We start from the raw sequence: 19091 nt of genomic DNA on the forward strand, positions 1-19091 counted from the left end.
ACATATCCACAAACATTTTCCATTTTTTAAATAAAAATTGAGTCATATTTCTGAGCTCGATAACTTTTGAATGGTATAACCGATTTTCAAAATTAAACATGCGTTGGAAAGGTAATGATCTGTGCTATTAGAAGCCGCAAAGGTCGGGCTTAAATTTTTGAAATTTTTGGGAGTTTTGGGGACGAGAACGAAAAACAGGCTTTAAATGGGAAGGGCCGTTAAATCCACACCCTTGGACCAAAATGGAGAGGTAACATATGGATGGACGAGTCTTTTCCTAAACTTTAAGATGAGATTTGGCCCAATTTTCAATTCAGTCAGGTTTAGAAAATCGAAAATTTCGTGTATATATAGTGTCGCTTGTAGGGGTGTTGTGCGCCACTGGTGAGAACTGTCGTTCTCTGTGGATTATACACGGATTATACGACATTTGACAGAAGCTCGAAACAAATGACAATCGATGAAAAGCCCTATTACTAGGAATCAAAAAAATCTATTATTCAATAATATTCAATTCAATATCCTCCTCTAAAATATGCCTAAGATAAATATTATTTGTGTCAATTTTAAAAGGTTGGCATTACAGTTTCAATAAGATGTAAAATGTGTTGCATATATTCGAATAATAGTAGAACTAGAACTTGAAATGTAAAATGTTAGAGAGTAAGGTTGAAGTTAAATAATAGAAGTATTTATGGTCAAAAATTTTAGTTATTTACTATACCTTTTTAAAAGATAACAGTCCAACGAAAATAATAAGGTTCGTGATATCTGTAAACGTTCTGTAGGTATTTTAAAGAATTTCGGTGTCACAAGCCTTTGACATTGAAACTTAAGATTCATTTCAAACATGGATTTAGATTCTGAAGATGAAAATGTAATGGAAGAGGATTATTACTCCTTTTTAAACATACCTAGGGAGGTAAGCCATTATTTAACGATAGTTTTATTACATATTACATCACTTAATTTCGATAATAAACTTTTCACTGTGCTAACCTCAAAAGACTGTCATATAATAAACATTTTAGGCCTCCAAGGAAGAAATTAATAATGCTTATAGAAGATTAAGTCGAATTTACCACCCTGATAAACATGTTGACCCAGAACTTAAAGAAAAAGCTGAAATTATGTTTAATAAAACCAAAAAGGCCTATGAAGGTATAGTACAAATAATATTGTTCACATAAAAAGGGGATAAGCTTAATTCGTTCGCTACCAAGGGGGTTATTTAAGTTTCGTCCCCATAGACCACATCTATTTAAATTCATATGCTGTGTGATCCCCGGCTCACAGGTGAGATGCTGGTCTATGGGAAAAATTCATGTGGCTCATATATGAGTCGCTTGGTAGTGAATGTGTTAATAAAGAATAAAATTTTATTTACACATATCTACGCTTTAAAATTATCAAATATATTATTTTCAGTTTTGTCAGATCCTCATAGAAGAGCTATTTATGACTCTCTTGGTACCAAAGGCTTAGAAACAGAAGGTTGGGAAATAGTACAAAGAACGAAAACTCCTGCAGAAATACGGGCTGAATATGAACAGCTAGCTGAAGAACGAGCAGAGAGGCTTAAAAAACAAGCTACCAATCCAACAGGCAATGTTACTATAGCTGTTAATGCTACTGATCTTTTTAATCCGTATTATGATGAGTTTTTGGATGAAGAATATGAAAGGTATATATGTATTCTATTTATATACGAGGCTCCTACAGCCTTTGTGCATCCTGCATTTCGATCTCCACCTTTTTTCGAAGGTCTATTCCTCCTCATTTATGACTCTATCTCTCAATATTCCTCTGATTCCTTCTCTCCATTCTAATGCTGGTCCTCCTCTCCTATTCCATGGAACACAGTTTAATGCTTGTTTTGGCTATCATTCATCTTTGATTCACATTACATGCCCATTAGGGTGCATCGAAAAAGGCGAAAAAAAAATTTTCTTTGCAATGGAAAAGTAATACCTCACAAAAGTTGCCCAATCAATTATTATAAGTTCTTTGGTAAAATCTGGTTGAAATTGGAAAATATCTTCTGCCCCCCAAGACAATTAAAAATTATGAAAAAATATTAACAGACCAAAAACATTTTTTTTATTTTGAAACGAAAATGTAATACCTCACAAAAGTTGTCTAACACCCTATTTAGTATTTTAGTAAAATTGCGTTGAAATAAAACAATATTTTCTGCCCCCCACAGCAACTAAAAATTAGAAAAAATACATTAATATGCGATTTTCTTTTGCAAGGGAAATGTAATAGCTCATAAAAATTGAATGAATAAATTCGGTTTACATTGGAAAATATTTTCTGGTTTCACAAGGCAATTAAAAATTTTACTTAAGAAAAGTGTGCTCCAACATTCTTTTTATAACAAAATAGCCTAACAAAACAAGACCTCTTAAAGTCGCATTAAATGATTCAGCCCTTGTTATCTCTTGTTTAAAACAGCGCAGAGCCTTATTGGGTTCAAATCTGCGAATTGGAGCTGATCTTACCCTATTGCAACATGAGAAAGTGAAGGCAGTTTATCAGGAATTGGAACACAGGAAAACCCAGGGTGAAGAGGACTTGAGGATCAAGTACTTTGTGCCCAGAATCGTCAAGGAATTCAATAATTCAAAAAACTATCATTGAGATTATATTTTCAGAATGCTGGGGGTATGTGCACCAAACTTCAAAATTTCAGACATGCTGTGGTTCTTTCTAGTTATGATATTATTATTATCATTGAAACATGGCTTACTTCTAAAATCTTAGATGCTGAATTGGGATTGAGTGACTTTAATGTGTATAGGCACGACAGAGACACTCAAACTAGTTCGAAGACTCGTGGTGGTGGTGTTCTTATTGCTATCCATAAGCGCCTTCATTCAATGATGGTTAAGCCTATCGATTCCTCTGTGGAACATGTATTTGCACAGGTCATGTGTGCTACTAGAAAGTTAATCATTGGTGCTGTGTACTTTCCTCCATGATCATCTGGGTCATTATATGAGGAGCATTCCACCTGTATGTTGGACTTAGCAGATAGATTCAGTGACTGTGAATTCTGTATTTGTGGTGACTACAACCTACCTGAGGCATCCTGGTATAATCTTAGTGATGGTGTAACAGTTGAGTGTCCGCAACACTATCCAGCAAATATTATTTGTACTTGCTACAATTTTCTTAATATGTCACAAGTAAATACTTTGCCTAACCTTAATAATAAATTTTTAGATCTAGTTTTTTGTACGCAGAGGGATGCAGTTGTGTCGATTTCTACTGATATTCTATTGAATACTTCTCAACATCATTCAGCTTATACTATATTGTTACCTGCAGTTAATTTAAATTTGTTTCTTAAATATGATGTCTTTTATCATGATTTTAAAAAATGTAATTATCAGGTTTTAAATGAACATTTAGCATCAATTCCTTGGAACCAGGTATTAGATGTATCAGATATTAATTGCTGCATAGAAAATTTTTACCATATTTTATATGACGCCATCAGTATGTTTGTTCCTGTCAATCGGTTTAAATCGTTGAACTTTCCGGTTTGGTTTTCACAAGAATTGATTGAACTTGTCATACAGAAAAAAATAGCTCACTGGAATTTTAAAGCATCAGGCAACTGATATGAGGAATTTTCAGTGTTAAGGGAAAGATGTAAATCATTACAAGCAGTATGTTATAAAAACTATTTAGAGAATATTCAGGCAAATCTTTCAAGCAATCCCCGCTCTTTTTGGAGACATGTTAATGCTACACGTGGGTCTAACGCTTATCCTAATGTAATGTCTAATGAGGGTGGGGATGTAATAGCTCAGTGTGGTGAGGAAATAGTCAATCTATTTGCCAATTATTTTTCGGGTACATATAATGATAGTGAGTATAATTTACCTAACTTTGAATTAGAGTACAGTGTAGATATCCAAACTCTGGAATTTAGTCTGACAGATGTTTTTGAGGGAATTATGAGTTTAAAAACTACATATTCTTCAGGGCCTGATGGTATACCTGCAGCACTTATTAAGAACTGTATGTTTTCCCTTTGTAAACCTTTACAACAAATTTTCAATTTATCATTGTCATCATCTATATTTCCACATTATTGGAAAAATAGTTTTCTTACACCTATCTATAAATCTGGCAATCGTGAGTGTGTAAATAATTATAGAGGTATAACTATTCAATCAGCAATCCCAAAACTTCTAGATAAATTGGTATCGATAAATCTTACCTGGGCTTGCCGAAACATAATTATTGATGAGCAACATGGTTTTTCTAACGGAAAGTCAACTGTAACAAACCTTGTCAACTACCAACAATACTTGTTGGGTGGATTTGAGAATAAGATTCAGGTCGACAGCATTTATACTGATTTCTCAAAGGCATTTGACAGGGTTAATCATAACCTGTTGGTTCATAAACTTCATGCGTCTGGCTTTGGTGAACCCATTGTTAATTGGATTAAAAGCTTTTTGATGGGACGTACACAACAAGTTCGTATCAACAATTATGTTTCTAAAGAATTCCATTGTTGTTCTGGTGTCCCACAAGGGTCTCATTGTGGTCCCTTGCTCTTTAACTTGTTCATTAACGATATTGGTAAGGCTATCAAAAACTCACACTTTCTACTATTTGCTGATGATCTTAAGTTATTTCGTTACATACATGATATATCAGATAGAGATCTTCTGCAAGATGATGTTAATAATATATGTTTATGGTCGAAACAAAATGGTTTAAGCCTAAATCCTACTAAATGTTCTTGTATTTCATTTGGTCGTATAAATAATCTAACAGCTAATAGATATGTTCTTAATGATGTACTCTTGGATTCAGTTACTGAGATTAAAGATTTGGGTGTATTATTGGATTGTGCATTGACATTTAGAAGCCATTATCTTAAAATTAAGGAAACAGGATTTCGCAATCTTGGTTTTATTTATCGCAACAGGCATGATCTCTCACCTACTGTATTCAAATTACTGTACTGCTCTCTAGTGCGCTCAGGACTTGAATACTGCTCTGTTGTATGGTCTCCATTTCATCAAGTTTACATTGATGGATTGGAGAGCGTTCAGCGGAAGTTTCTAAGATCCTTAGCTTATAAAGCACATATTAATATAAGAAATACTGAAAATTTCGTCATAGATTATTCTGAAATGTCTCAATTTAATGTTGCTACACTGAAGAACCGCAGGTTGAGAGCGGATATGTTGTTTCTATTTAAAATTCTAAACAATGCTATTAATAATTGTCCCTCGTTATTGGATAATGTGTACTTAAATACAATACATAGAACTCGACACACTGCACTCTTTTATATTCCTTTTCATAGGACTGAGTATGGTCAGCATTTTCCCTTGTCGAGAATGCTCAGCTCATGTAATGACATGCTACTTGATCCATTCTGTCCAAGCATTAATGTCTTCAAAAGGCAGCTTGGGAGTTTAATGATTTAAATATGTGATATTTTTCATCTTCTGTAATTGGATATATTGTGTTATTTTACAAATTTTATTGTTTAATTGTCTTTTATTCGTTGATTTTTGATGTTTTTTGTACATGATTTTTACTTTTACTATTTTTTTTTTGTATTCGTTTGTAAATGGTTCTACCGTCGAAATAAATAAATAAAATAAAAAAAACTTATCCGTCTCCCTGAAGTCACCAAAATTTTTTAATACTAAAATAAATTCATATAAAGCAAAGTACAAAATTACTATAATTTTAAAATAGTTCATTAGGTATATAAATATTACAAAAAATATGGTAAAAACATTAAATTCAAAGATGTCTTCCGATTTAGCATTAAAGTGAGGCATAGTTTTTCTGGAATCAATTCGCGTTTTTATAAATCCACCCCTCGAATACGCTCCACAAACTGCAAGAGAATGTTGTGTCAAAAGCTTGACACGTTCTACACATTGTTTGTGGCAGTGATATTTCTCAATCTCAATATTAAAAGGGTCTAAGTTAGAATTCCTAATAAAATCTCGCAGATTGTCACTCTAAAATCTAGAGAATATAGGTGGTTCTGTAAGGTGATATTCTTGCTAGTTAATTACCTCAAAGTAGTCGTTTGAATCAAAATTTTGGTAGGAGAAAGTTTGAAGATGCTCACGTTTTTTGATTTGGTCACTGGCAAACTTCTTTTGATGTCCAAGGGGTAGATAATTTGAATGTCGCAGACATACAAACCACTGAAGTGGTTTTTTAAGATGTTCTTCTAACGGTCATATTACATCACCCTTAACTCCAGTATTTCCGACTGTTCCCTCACATAAATAGCTGAATTTGATACTTTCTGATGTACAAGACAGCAGAGACACATATCCGAAATATTTGCACCCTGGCTTATGCACAAGTGTTATGTGTTCTTCCACGATCGATTGACGATAAAACTTTGTACCGTTTTTTACTTGAGCCGTTGATTGAGGTATTGGAGCCCATATCAATATTTCAATCAACGCTTGAGCTAAAGTTTTGTCTTTGCTTCGGTACCTTTCTTATTTTACCGTTGTTCTCTCTGAATATATTTGTTTTTGTTTTCCATTTATCACCATTTTTCTGGGATCTCTTTGATTTAATAGAAATTCGCGATCATCCAGAGTCACTTTTTGAGATTTGCTGCAAAGAATATTCATCAGTGTCACATTTGCATGCTGCAAGATCGAAATATATAGTTTTTCTTTTGTCCTTAAAGCATTGAATTTTATTTTTGTAAAATTCACTGTTTTGTCTGTTCCTTAATGGTTTCATAAGTTTCATATATTTGTCATGATAGGCTTTTAAAAGCTGAATAATTATTGTATGTTATATTATTGTAATAGAAGCGTTTTTCCATATTTCCTCCAATTTAATTGCAACCTGTTCGGCAATTCTGTCTCTTTCTTGGTTAGTTTTTTATCCTCTTCCAACCACAAAACCTCCTCACTTGTTTATATTTCGGTAAAACATTTTAAGGTATATTTGGTGGTTGCCCAAAAATGTGGCAGTCCACGGCACATCTTGATTTTATTCCCCACGGTCCTGGTTTATCTATTTTAAAAATCTTTAATTTACAAACAACAATAATAACAAAGTAACGCACCGCACCAATCATAAGCGAAAATTACACACACAGACTCACAAAGCGAGAAATTTTAAGGGGGTTGGGGAGACTGAAAAAATCAAATGAAACATTAAATTGTTTAAATTTGCAATTGACAACATTTTAAGTTTTCTTTAATTGATCTTATATCAAGTTAGCACATATTTTATTCCAAATAAAATAAATTGAAATTTTCATAAAAATCATATATTTAATAAAATTCCAGGTCGTTGGGGAGGCAGAAAATTCGTTTAGAAAAAAAATGTAAAAATACTAATATGCTAAAAAATAACACTAGCAACTTTTTCACGCTATTAGATATAACATTTCCAACTTTCGTTTTTTCGATGCACCCTAATGCCCATACCATGAAAGTTGTTTGTATACTATTGTATCTATGTTATTGCAAATCCTTCCTGTTTTTCTTCTTATTTCTTCATTTGGGATGTGATCAAGTCTGGATATCCTACACATTCTTCTTAGATAGTCCATTTCTACTACTTCCACTTTTTTCTTCTCTTTCATTGTCATTTGCCAACATTTAGATCCGTGCATCAAAATTAGTTCTACAACCAACTTATAGATTGTTGAGAGTTGTGGGTCTCTTTCTGTCCTCTATTCTAAGATATGTTTTGTTTATATGGATTGTGAGTTCCCAATTTTTATATTTTTCTTCACTTGATTGTCTGTAAAGAAAAGATTTGTTATGTATTTGTTTCCAAGTTCTTTTTCCATTCCTGTGGATTTTCTCCTCCCGTTGTTTAATGCTTCCTGAATATAGATTTTGAATAGAGTTGGAGACAAAGAACATCCTTGTGTTAAGCTTTTTGTTACAGGAAATGCATCTGAAATTTTATTCTCCATTTTAACAGCACTTTTTGCATAATATATGTACAGCTGTGGCGATTAAATAGTTTAAACCCTTTAATATCCAATGGCGAATTTTTTGAATATTTACCTTGTTTAAATGCACCTTTTATGTGAAAGTTACGTTGCCAGTGGTGGACCCAGAAAAGGTTGATTAAAATTAAAAGATCAAAATATAATACCTATATCTATTTTACAAAATGAAAATGGAAATTATAGTAAGAAGTTTTTTGAATAAAATTGAGTTAAAATTATTCTTCTTCTTCTTTCTAGCATGATCGATCATGCTAGTAGGCTAGTGCCTGTTCATTGCCATCGAGTCTTCCCCGGACGGTGAGGTCCAGCATTCTCGTCATCGTTTTGGTGGTCTACCCTGTGGTCTTTTACCTACTGGGTTATTCGTTTTTGCACTTTTAACGAGTCTGCTGTCCTCCATTCTCTTTATATGTGTGTTCCAATATCTTCGTCTCTGTCTGACACACCTTCTATGTCCTGTATTCCACAGTTTTGTCTGATGTCTTCACTTCTCATTCTGTCACATAGAGTTTTGCCTTGTATACTTCTTAGTGTTCTCATTTCAACTGTTCTCATCATTTGTAACATTCTATTTTTTAGCCTATTCTGGTAAAATGATTGAGTTTGGCAATTTCTCTTGGATTTGTATGTCATTCAAATGCCTATAGGCATTTTGACAAGCAATTTGACATTTAGTAAATCCGTACGATACTGCGATTTTACAGCATTACAATATAAAAATGAAAGTTTAAACTATTCAGTGACTGTGACTGTACATGTTCACTTTAGTATTGATGTATGCATTGCTTATGTCTACCTTTGTCAATATTTCAGTTAAGGGTACTGTATCATAGGAGTTCTCTAAGTCAACCAACACTCATTTAATGTTTTAGATCATGTCTTGTGTCTGTACCTGAATAAAGCAATTATATTTTTTTATTTTAGTGACTTTCTAACTCAATTTCCAAATATAGAAGTATCTTCAATGCAATTCAGTCAATCTGTAGATTTCCCTCTGACTCAAAAAGACTCTTGTACACTTTCTGGGCAACTGCAGACCCAAAATGGAACTGGAGGAGGAGGAATTAATTTAAGCTGGAGGCATATATTTTCACATAAAAGCTGGGCAGAGATGGAAATGACAGCAGGTACTTTTTTTTGTATAAATTACATATTTTATAACGGCATAACTTCATAATGGCGTCAGTTCGTAACTATTCCTATTCGTAATAGTAAAATTCGTATTGTAAAGTTTAATTATTCTAATAATGAATGGGTTGCATGTGTGAGTCCATACTATTGTAGTAAAGAAAAGAGAGACGTTCTCACAAACAATTTATTTTACAACTGACGACCAGTTTCGCTGTCTACAATATTCACAGCATCTTCAGGTCCCGGTTAAAGTAAAATTAAATGCTACAAACAACAAAATACCAGAGTTAATTAAGTAGTCTGGTTTAAATCAAAAGTTAATGATCAAGCCAATATCAAAGTACATATATTTATGCATGCACATAAATACCCACATGTACGTACGTATGGTGTACAATCCTCATACTCACATACATGCACGCATTCATATGCAGTGGTAACCAAAAGTATGTCAAGTATAAGATATATACTTACTTTCCGGTATAAGGGAAGAATATAGTAGTATTCAATATCATACTTTTTCTCTGCACTTTGCAAAAGGGATAGATTTGAATGTAATATATTAAGAAAACATTGGCAGGATCTTGAAGGCATTAGTAAGATACACGACATTAAACCGAGGAACTAAAAATTGTTAGTTATATATAAAGTGATGTTATTTTTATTTTTAATTAACTAATTTAAAAAATTTTTAATTATTAATTAATTTTATTTTTAATTAATAGTGTAAATCTACACTATTAATTAAAAATAACATCACTTTATATATAACTAACAATTTTTAGTTCCTCGGTTTAATGTCGTGTATCTTACTAATGCCCTCAAGATCCTGCCAATGTTTTGTTAACATATTACATTCAAATCTATCCCTTTACCAACCATCCCTTTAGTAAAGTGCAGAGAAAAAGTTATGATATTGAATACCGGAAAGTAAGTATATATCTTATACTTGACATACTTTTGGTTACCACTGCATATGAATGCGTACGTACATGTGGGTATTTATGTGCGTGCATGCATAAATATATGTACTTTGATATTGGCTTGATCATTAACTTTTGATTTAAACCAGACCACTTAACTAACGCTGGCTTTTTGTTGTATGTAGCATTTAATTTTACTTTAACTGGGACCTGAAGATGCTGTGAATATTGTAGACAGCGAAACCGGTCGTCAGTTGTAAAATAAATTGTTTGTAAGAACGTCTCTCTTTTCTTTAGTACAATTTAATTGTTCTGTTTATTTTTGTTAACGTGGATATCACTTTTTATTACAGTTGCAATTGAAATTACGTTTATGAATGTAATGAACCAGCATCAGGGTATACATTTTTAACATATATTTCATATTTCTTGGAGAAATATACATATTATGTATTTTGAAAATTGACTTAAAATAAATATAATCTAGCAATAACAGAAGTTTTATCATATATATTTTAACATATACACGGTATTTACATACACACATATAGACACATATATACGGTATACATTTTTAACATATTTCATATTTCTTGGAGAAATATACATATTATGTATTTTGAAAATTAACTCTTAAAATATAATCTACCAATAACAGAAGTTTTATCACTTTAAAGTGATAATTCAGTATATAAAATTAATATATTCAAAAACATGTGTGAGATATAATTAAAAAGAAGCTGTCTCTAAAAAAGTACTACAACTTTCAGTGTAGGAAAGTATTCAAAATACTTTCATGTTGCTAAATTTTAAAAACTAAATGACGTTACGAATTATACCATTACGAATAGGTATAAATATGAATTGTTGCCATTACAAAGTGTCGCTGTTGCGAATTGTTGGCGTTACAGATTGTCTGTTACGATTTGCGGTGTTACAAACTGTCACGTTACGAGACGTCATGGAACCATATATGTGTATAGGTCATTCCATTTCAAATCACTCAATTTTGGAGCAAAAAAAATTTTGGACCTCCGATTTGTCTGAAAATTGGTATATAGCTTCTGAGGGACGTAAAAATAAGATATTTAAGGTCAAAAAATATTCTTCTTCTTTTTTTCTCAAAATGTTATTTTATGCGATTTTACAGTGATTTGGTGTTTATTTATACAAATTTGCATTTTCTATCGTAAAGTATCAATGGAAAACATAATATTTTAATAGAAGGGACTCAAAAATGTCATTATATGGCATTATAACAAGTTACTTTGATTCAAAACAAGCTTTTGATCAAATTTTATAGTGTAGAAAACGTTAAAATACCGTTTTTTACATTTTTCTCCATTCCCAAAATACATCATAATCGATTTGGCTGAAAATTTGCCCACAGATAGACAAAGCATATGACTTTAAGTGGTCAGAAGGATTTGAATTATATTACAATACCAAAAAAGTTACATGCAATATTATAGTAAAAAATATAGGCATCTACTGTAAGTACAATTAACTCGAAAATATCGACCTCACGACAAAAATTGTTAAAAAGAAATTGTAATAATTGTAAATACGATCTATTTGGAACAATTTCAGCTCCTACCATTTTTGTCGAAAAGTTAAAAATGGCGGAGATATTGAGCAAAACAGGTTCTCCTTTAAAATCAAGATGGCGGCTAACGTAACGGAGGAATTCATTGGTGATTTTAAATTTAGGTTACTATTGACTCCCCTAAAGATCAGAAAAATAAAATTTTGGGCAGTTCAGCATTTAAGGTCAAATGCTATCCCGACTGGACTAATATATACTTTTGAGTCTGATATTACTGCATGTAACTTTTTTTGGTATTGTAATATAATTCAAATCCTTCTAACCACTTAAAGTACTATCTTTTGGCTATCTGTGGGCAAATTTTCAGCCAAATCGATGATGACGTATTTTGGGAATGGAGGAAAATGTAAAAAACGGTATTTTAACGTTTTTTACACTATAAAATTTGATCAAGAACTTGTTTTGATTCAAAATAACTTGTTATAATGCCATATAATGACATTTTTGAGTCCTTTCGATTAAAATATTATGTTTTTCATTGATACTTTACGACATAAAATGCAAATTTGTTTAAATAAACACCAAATCACTGTAAAATCGCATAAAATAACATTTTGAGAAAAAAAGAAGAAAAAGATTTTTTGACCTTAAATATCTTATTTTTACGTTCCGCAGAAGCTATATACCAATTTTCAGACAAATCGGAGATCCAAAATTTTTTGCCTGAGTGATTTGACATGGAATGTAGGTACCGTATACTTCATCTAATTTACTTACCGTTGCACATCACCCGCGTCATAGCCTGTGACGTTACATGATACCAACACAAAATATTTAGGTGGTAGGTGTGTTCTTTCTTAGAATCATTTTGCCCAGTTCACTGTAATTACAGCCACTAGACATATTTTATTATACATACGCGTAGAAATAATATTTGAAGATTTCTATTAATGTTAACCTAAAGAAATACACAATAGTAATATGTTTCATTTAATTTGTATAAATGGATTATAAAGCGTTTTTATGAAACACATTTGCTCGGAACCCACTGTAACCGAACGAAGGTGACATTTTAGAATAAATTGGTAACATTTATTTGACAGTTGCGGTGATGACACTTCATATTTGTTTATATTCTTTACTATAAGTATTTGTTTTATTATACATATTTACTGGTTTTATTATTTACTTTAACGTTAGATTATAACTTATTTCTTATTCTCTATTTCTAAAGTTTTTATTTATCTACATTGAATATTAATTTGTTTTTTTGTATAATCCACGTTTACAATAATTATGTGATCTATTTGATTTAAAATGGATTCAGGATTTTTTTATACTTTACTGTATACATAAAGATTTTGAAATTCACGGTGTGAAAAGGTCTATGAGACCAAACAACTCATTTGAAATCAATGGTGCTAAAATCTGTTTTTATAATAAAATAGATTATTTTAATATGATAATAATTATTATATTATTATAATATATATGTTACATATTTGTAGGTAGTGGACCAGCATTATCTTTTAAAGGATTTAGGACACTCACTCGGAGGTTTTTTTGGAATGGTGGTACAATTTTACAATTTACTCCAGAAGGTATTAGACCTGGAGTAATGTCAAGTAAGAAACCATTCTTGAAGTACAATACCAGTTTATTATAAGATTTATTATTTTAGCTTTAGCAATGCAAGTAGATAAGCATTCTGTTGGATACCTATCGTATCAAGGAGGTGTTAGATCTGCTTTCACCACACAGATCATTAGGGATACAGGTAATGTATATTTTTAAAGATTTATTATTTCTTTTCAAGAACGCAAAATAGCAAATTATAATTATCTTTATGTACACCAATATACAGAGGGAGTCTGTAATTTGGAATAAATTCAATATCTCAAATACTAATTGTTTTTTGAAAAATGCTCAGACCCGTCGATTAGTATTTCAAATTGTCCTTTTTGACATACAATAATAATGTATACAAGGTGTCCCAATTTAGAGGTATGACGTCATCGTTGATTTTCTTAAATGGCAACACTGTCATTTTGATAGCTATTTTGATAGGATGTGTAAAGTTATACACAACTGCAAAATATCAAATTTTTAGTCTCTACCATTTATAAGATAATAAAAAATAAAAAGTTATGTCTGTAATTTGGAATAAATTCAATAATTATAATACTAGTTGTTTTTTTGAAAAATGCTCAGACCCCTCAATTAGTATTTCAAATTGTCATTTTTGACATGCAATAATAATGTATACAGGGTGTCCCAATTTAGAGATATGACGTCATCGTTGATTTTCTTAAATTGCAACACTGTCATTTTGATAGCTATTTTGATAGGGTGTGTAAAGTTATACCCAACTGCAAAATTTCAAATTTTTATTCCCTACCATTTACAAGATAATAAAAAATAACAAAGTTATGAAAAACAAGTACATAATCAAATAATAATTAAATTTAATTATTTAAAATAAGCAAATGCTCATAACGTTGCCCATTGACAATTTGACAATAATTGAGGGCCACATTATGACTATTTGCTTAATTGAATTAATTAAATTCAATTGTTATTTGATTACTTGTTTTTCATAACTTTGTTATTTTTTATTATCTTGTAAATGGTAGGGATTAAGAATTTGAAATTTTGCAGTTGTGTATTACTTTATACACCCTATCAAAATAGCTATCAATATAACAGTGTTGCCGTTTAAGAAAATCAACGATGACGTCATATCTCTAAATTGGGACACCCTGTATACATTATTATTGTATGTCAAAAATGACAATTTGAAATACTAATGGATCGGTCTTAGCATTTTTCAAAAATAACAATTAGTATTTTAATTATTGAATTTATTCCAAATTACAGACATAACTTTGTTATTTTCTATTATCTTTTAAATGGTAGAGAATAAAAATTTGATATTTTGCAGTTGTGTATAACTTTACACACCCTATCAAAATAGCTATCAAAATGACAGTGTTGCCATTTAAGAAAATCAACGATGACGTCATATCTCTAAATAGGGACACCCTGTATACATTATTATTGTATGTCAAAAAGGACAATTTGAAATACTATTCGACGGGTCTGAGCATTTTTCAAAAAAAACAATTAGTATTTGAGATACTGAATTTATTCCAAATTACAGACTCTCTTTATTTGTATACTACTGTACAAAGATTTATTATTCGTTTATCAATTTTTTAACCTTACATTTGAAAGGACAGCGATAATTATATCCTATTATTAAAGACCCCGTTTTCAGCAGAGCGGGCTGAGAAACTGGCTTGGCAAGAAACGAAAGATACAGTCGTTATTGTAAGCTATAAACTAGTATAAACCGTTGTTATACTAACTCAGTCTCATTAAAAAATGTCTATTCACTACCACAGAAGTATAAGTATAAATTGAGTGTAGGATCACGTGATGAGGGAGAAATGTCTGCTAGCTAACTACTGAGCAATCATGCTTGGTCCTGATCACTTTAATAAGATATTCTATGTCATCAGTTATACTATTAACGAGCTAATCACTTGCTTACGATCTGTCTCAAAACCTTTAACAATGTCTCTAAGTGGTACAGTTTAGAGTTGGCTCACACATTCTCTTATTTCTTGAGACCTGTTTTTTCTGATGTTGGTTCGAGATTTGACGGGTCATCTGTAATGTTTAGATTCCTTTTTTGCCTATATTTCCGTAGATTCCCTTATTGTTACACTTTTATAGAACAGTATAGCTGCGATTGGTTTGCAGGAAATGATGTGGGAAAAGTGTGTTTTACTTTAAATATTGTAAACTTCTGGATTTTCCTGTGGAATGATGTCTTTTGCGTTTCTTAGTGTTAATCCTATTGCCTGTATCGGTGTTATGTGGTAATTATGTTTATATAATATATAATATATCATTATATAATATATCATATGTATCTGAATTGCCGATATAAATGAGTCAAATTAAATAAATTATTAGAAGAATTTTTTTACTAAGCAACAACATTTTTGTTTATATTAATAGTATTTTGTATTTTGACAACGGCACCCGATTTGGGCGTCGAAACGTTAATAAAAATCATTTTTTAATAATATTGTGGCTTATTTCCCATTCTAAATAGTTAAAATTGTAAAAATGCCACAAGAAAATAGCTTCAGAACAACATATATAATACTCATTAAATCATGTCTGTAGCTACCTTGATGTAAAGTAAAACAGCTTTAGATTCTTTAAGAAATTAAATCCAAAGCTCGTTCACCACACATCAATTAAGGTTTAAAGACATTGCCTTACCAGCAAATATGAATAGGATTGTATTGCTTTGATAAAAATATCTAGGTCAGGGTAATAAGACAAAAATATACCCTGTTCGTGACACTTTTTCACTTTTCGTGACACACTGTTTCGACAGGTAATACCTATAAGAACAAATTGTAACTATTTCTTGCGTAGAATCTGGCGGCCATTTTTATTTATAAATAATTTAGTATCAGAAAACGGTCTTTTTCCCTTTTTTTTCAAATTAATGGAAAACAGTAAGACTTCTGGTTTTCTTAGTACAAACATCTTCGAGAGAATGGAAAAAGCTTTAAAATGGCGTATTACAAAGTTTAATATACTCACTTATTGTTAATATTATTGGCAAAAAAAGTTCGAAATTTCAAAAAAATTCATTTCGCAATAACTATTGTAAAAATAAGTGTGTACAGCTTTGAAATTTTTGTCAAATGAGGGTTCTTTGGTGCTTAATATATTATGACAAAAATTTCAAAGCGATTTATTCAATCGTTTAAATTTTATTCAAATTGTTTTTCCCAGAGGGCTAATAATGCAATAACATAAGTCAGAAAAAAATAATGTTGAAACCATTCTACAGTTGCCAAATGAAAGAGCATGCTAAACTTTCAAATTGGTTTAAAAAAAAGTGAATAAAAAATGCATTTATTAGTAAAAAATAATTATGCAAAAGTATCGTCAATTTTTCCTATAAACTTTTTGAATATTTCTTTTCTAAAAAATCTAATTTTTTACCGTGTTTTAGGTGAACTACCAAGTAATGTTATGTATATGATGATGAAAAATTGTAATAAATATATATAATTTATTATATAAAAAAATAAAAAGTTTATAAGGAAAAATTGACCATACTTTTGCATAATTATTTATTACTAACAAATGCATTTTTTATTCAGTATTTAAACCAATTTGAAAGTTTAGCTCATGCTCTTTCATTTGACACAAGTAGAATGGTTATAACATTGTTTTTTTTTCTGACTTATGTTATTGCAAAAAAAGCTCTCTGGGATAAACAATTTGAATAAAATTTAAACAATTGAATGAATCGCTTTGAAATTTTTAGCATATTAAGCACCAACATATTAAGCACCAAAGAACCGTCATTTACACCATAAGCACCAAAGAACTACAAAAATTCAAAGCTGCACACTTATTTTTACAATAGTTATTGTGAAATTGATTTTTTTGAAATTTCGACCTTTTTTCGCAATTATATTAACAATAAATGAGTATATTAAACTTTGTAATACGCCATTTTAAAGCTTTTTTCATTCTCTCGAAGATTTTTGTACTAAGAAAACCATAAGTCTTACTGTTTTCCATTAATTTGAAAAAAAAAAGGAAAAAAAGGCCGTTTTTGACACTTAATTGTTTATAAATAAAAATGGCTGCCAGATTCTACGCAGGAAATAGTTACAATTTGTTCTTATAGGTATTACCTGTCTAAAAAACGCTTCAGTACCCTGGCTGTTAAAGTGTCATGGAAAAAACCTTATTACCCTGGACTAATCATGTCTTGCGAGAGAAAATCGTACCAGCCATTTATCAGTTCTTTGTCTAACTACGTTATCCCATCTAATCTGTTATCCCCATCATCTAATATCTGTTATCCCATCGATTCCTAATATAATTGACGTAACATAGCGCTATTGCTGATACAAAATATGCTCCCTGTCGCTTATTAAATAATACATGTTCACTTCTTCGAGAAATCACACAGTGTAAATATGTAAGTGATTAAAACTATTAATATATTATGTAATATTTTTACTAAATATTTTTTTATCATTTGTTACAGAGAGAAATAGATACAACTTTTCAATACAAGTGGGTTTACCACATTCTTTTGTCCTTTTACAATATACAAGGAAAATTTTAAGTCAGGAATTAAAACTTAGGATAGCAATAAAGTAAGAAACCAGTTGTTTAGTAGAGCTTATTGTTTCTGATTCGATTTTTTTTAGAGCAGGCACATTTGGAGGAGTTATAGAATATGGGGCAGAGAAGAAGATATCAAAACATAGTAATCTTTCTTTTGCTGTTGTGTGTGGTGTGCCTTCCGGAGTCAAACTAAAAATTCGGTAAGAATTATATCAAAGTGTTCTAATTTAAAATGTATATAACATGTCTACATGTACAGCTGGTTCCAAAAAAACTGATACGACTCTTAAAGCGTATTTTGTAGAAAATTGAGTAGTGTATCTTGAATGACAAACACTATTATTTACATACTGTCATTGTCACTGCAAAATCTTAAAATTTGTCAGATAACTTATTTTGTTCAACCTCAAAAAATGGCTCCACATGTTAGCAAAGAACTAAAAGCAAGAATTGCAGCGAAATTAGAAGATGGTTAGTCACTATCTGCCGTAGCGAACCATTTTAACGTAAGCAGAACAACAGTTTTTAAGATTAATAAAAGATGGAGAGAACAAGAAACTCGAAAGAAAGCAGTGTTCTGGAAGACTAAAAATATCTACCGCTCATGAAGATCGTACGCTTTTTGTGGGATTAGAAGAGAATCCTTTTATTATATGATGTTAATATTTATATTATTTTAATATATAATATGTAATTACTAGATGTTAAAGAAAAATTTAAACTTAATTTCAATACATACATCAATATTTTCAGCAGAAACCATAGCTATCATAAAAGCATGCCAATACGCCGAAAAAAAAATGGCCTAGGCCATACTAGTTTATCCTAAGGCCGATGCCACATTATGCGTTTTGACCGGATGCGGTGAAAACGCATCCGTTTCCAACGCAGCCGGACCGACCTGTCACACTATGCGTTTAGTCTGGTGCAGTTTGTAAGCGCGTACCGATGACTCAAAACGCATCCGTTTCCAACGCAACCGGACCGATCTGTCACACTCAGTCGTGTGATGGATGACCGAAGTTAAGTTTAACGTTTGAGTTAAAGTTAAGATAACTCTCAGGAATAACGTGCTCATAACTGTATAGGTAAAATTTGGTGTGATGTATCGCTCCCAGTTATGAAATAGTTATATCATCAACGTTATATTAGAAAGAAGTTTTGAGGAACAAATTTTGAAGTAACAAAGAGAACCTTATGTACAAATAGTACAAGTTGGAGTGAGCGCGAGAGATTGTTCCAAACATACCCGTCGTCGGCTACTGCCGATGACCGAACAGCAAACAGCTGTTTGGGTTCCTTGGTGTTTCTAAGT

General features: G+C 31.2%; 1 protein-coding gene across 2 annotated transcripts in view; it reads left to right on the plus strand.

Moving 5' to 3' along the window:
- The first annotated feature begins 585 nt into the window (after positions 1 to 585).
- LOC126881283 (dnaJ homolog subfamily C member 11) overlaps positions 586 to 19091 on the plus strand; it is a 42464-nt gene continuing 23958 nt past the window's right edge. Inside the window, exons 1-8 of one of the 2 annotated variants that reach the window (XM_050645479.1) lie at positions 586 to 922; positions 1032 to 1161; positions 1429 to 1684; positions 8921 to 9123; positions 13105 to 13221; positions 13278 to 13373; positions 17694 to 17805; positions 17860 to 17976. In XM_050645479.1, the coding sequence (XP_050501436.1) occupies positions 851 to 922; positions 1032 to 1161; positions 1429 to 1684; positions 8921 to 9123; positions 13105 to 13221; positions 13278 to 13373; positions 17694 to 17805; positions 17860 to 17976 (1103 nt within the window). In that variant the 5' untranslated portion in view covers positions 586 to 850. The remainder of the gene's footprint in view (positions 923 to 1031; positions 1162 to 1428; positions 1685 to 8920; positions 9124 to 13104; positions 13222 to 13277; positions 13374 to 17693; positions 17806 to 17859; positions 17977 to 19091) is intronic. The other variant, XM_050645478.1, reaches the window with a different exon arrangement.

Source organism: Diabrotica virgifera, chromosome 3 (assembly GCF_917563875.1).
Source record: "Diabrotica virgifera virgifera chromosome 3, PGI_DIABVI_V3a".
Classification (NCBI taxonomy): domain Eukaryota; kingdom Metazoa; phylum Arthropoda; class Insecta; order Coleoptera; family Chrysomelidae; genus Diabrotica; species Diabrotica virgifera.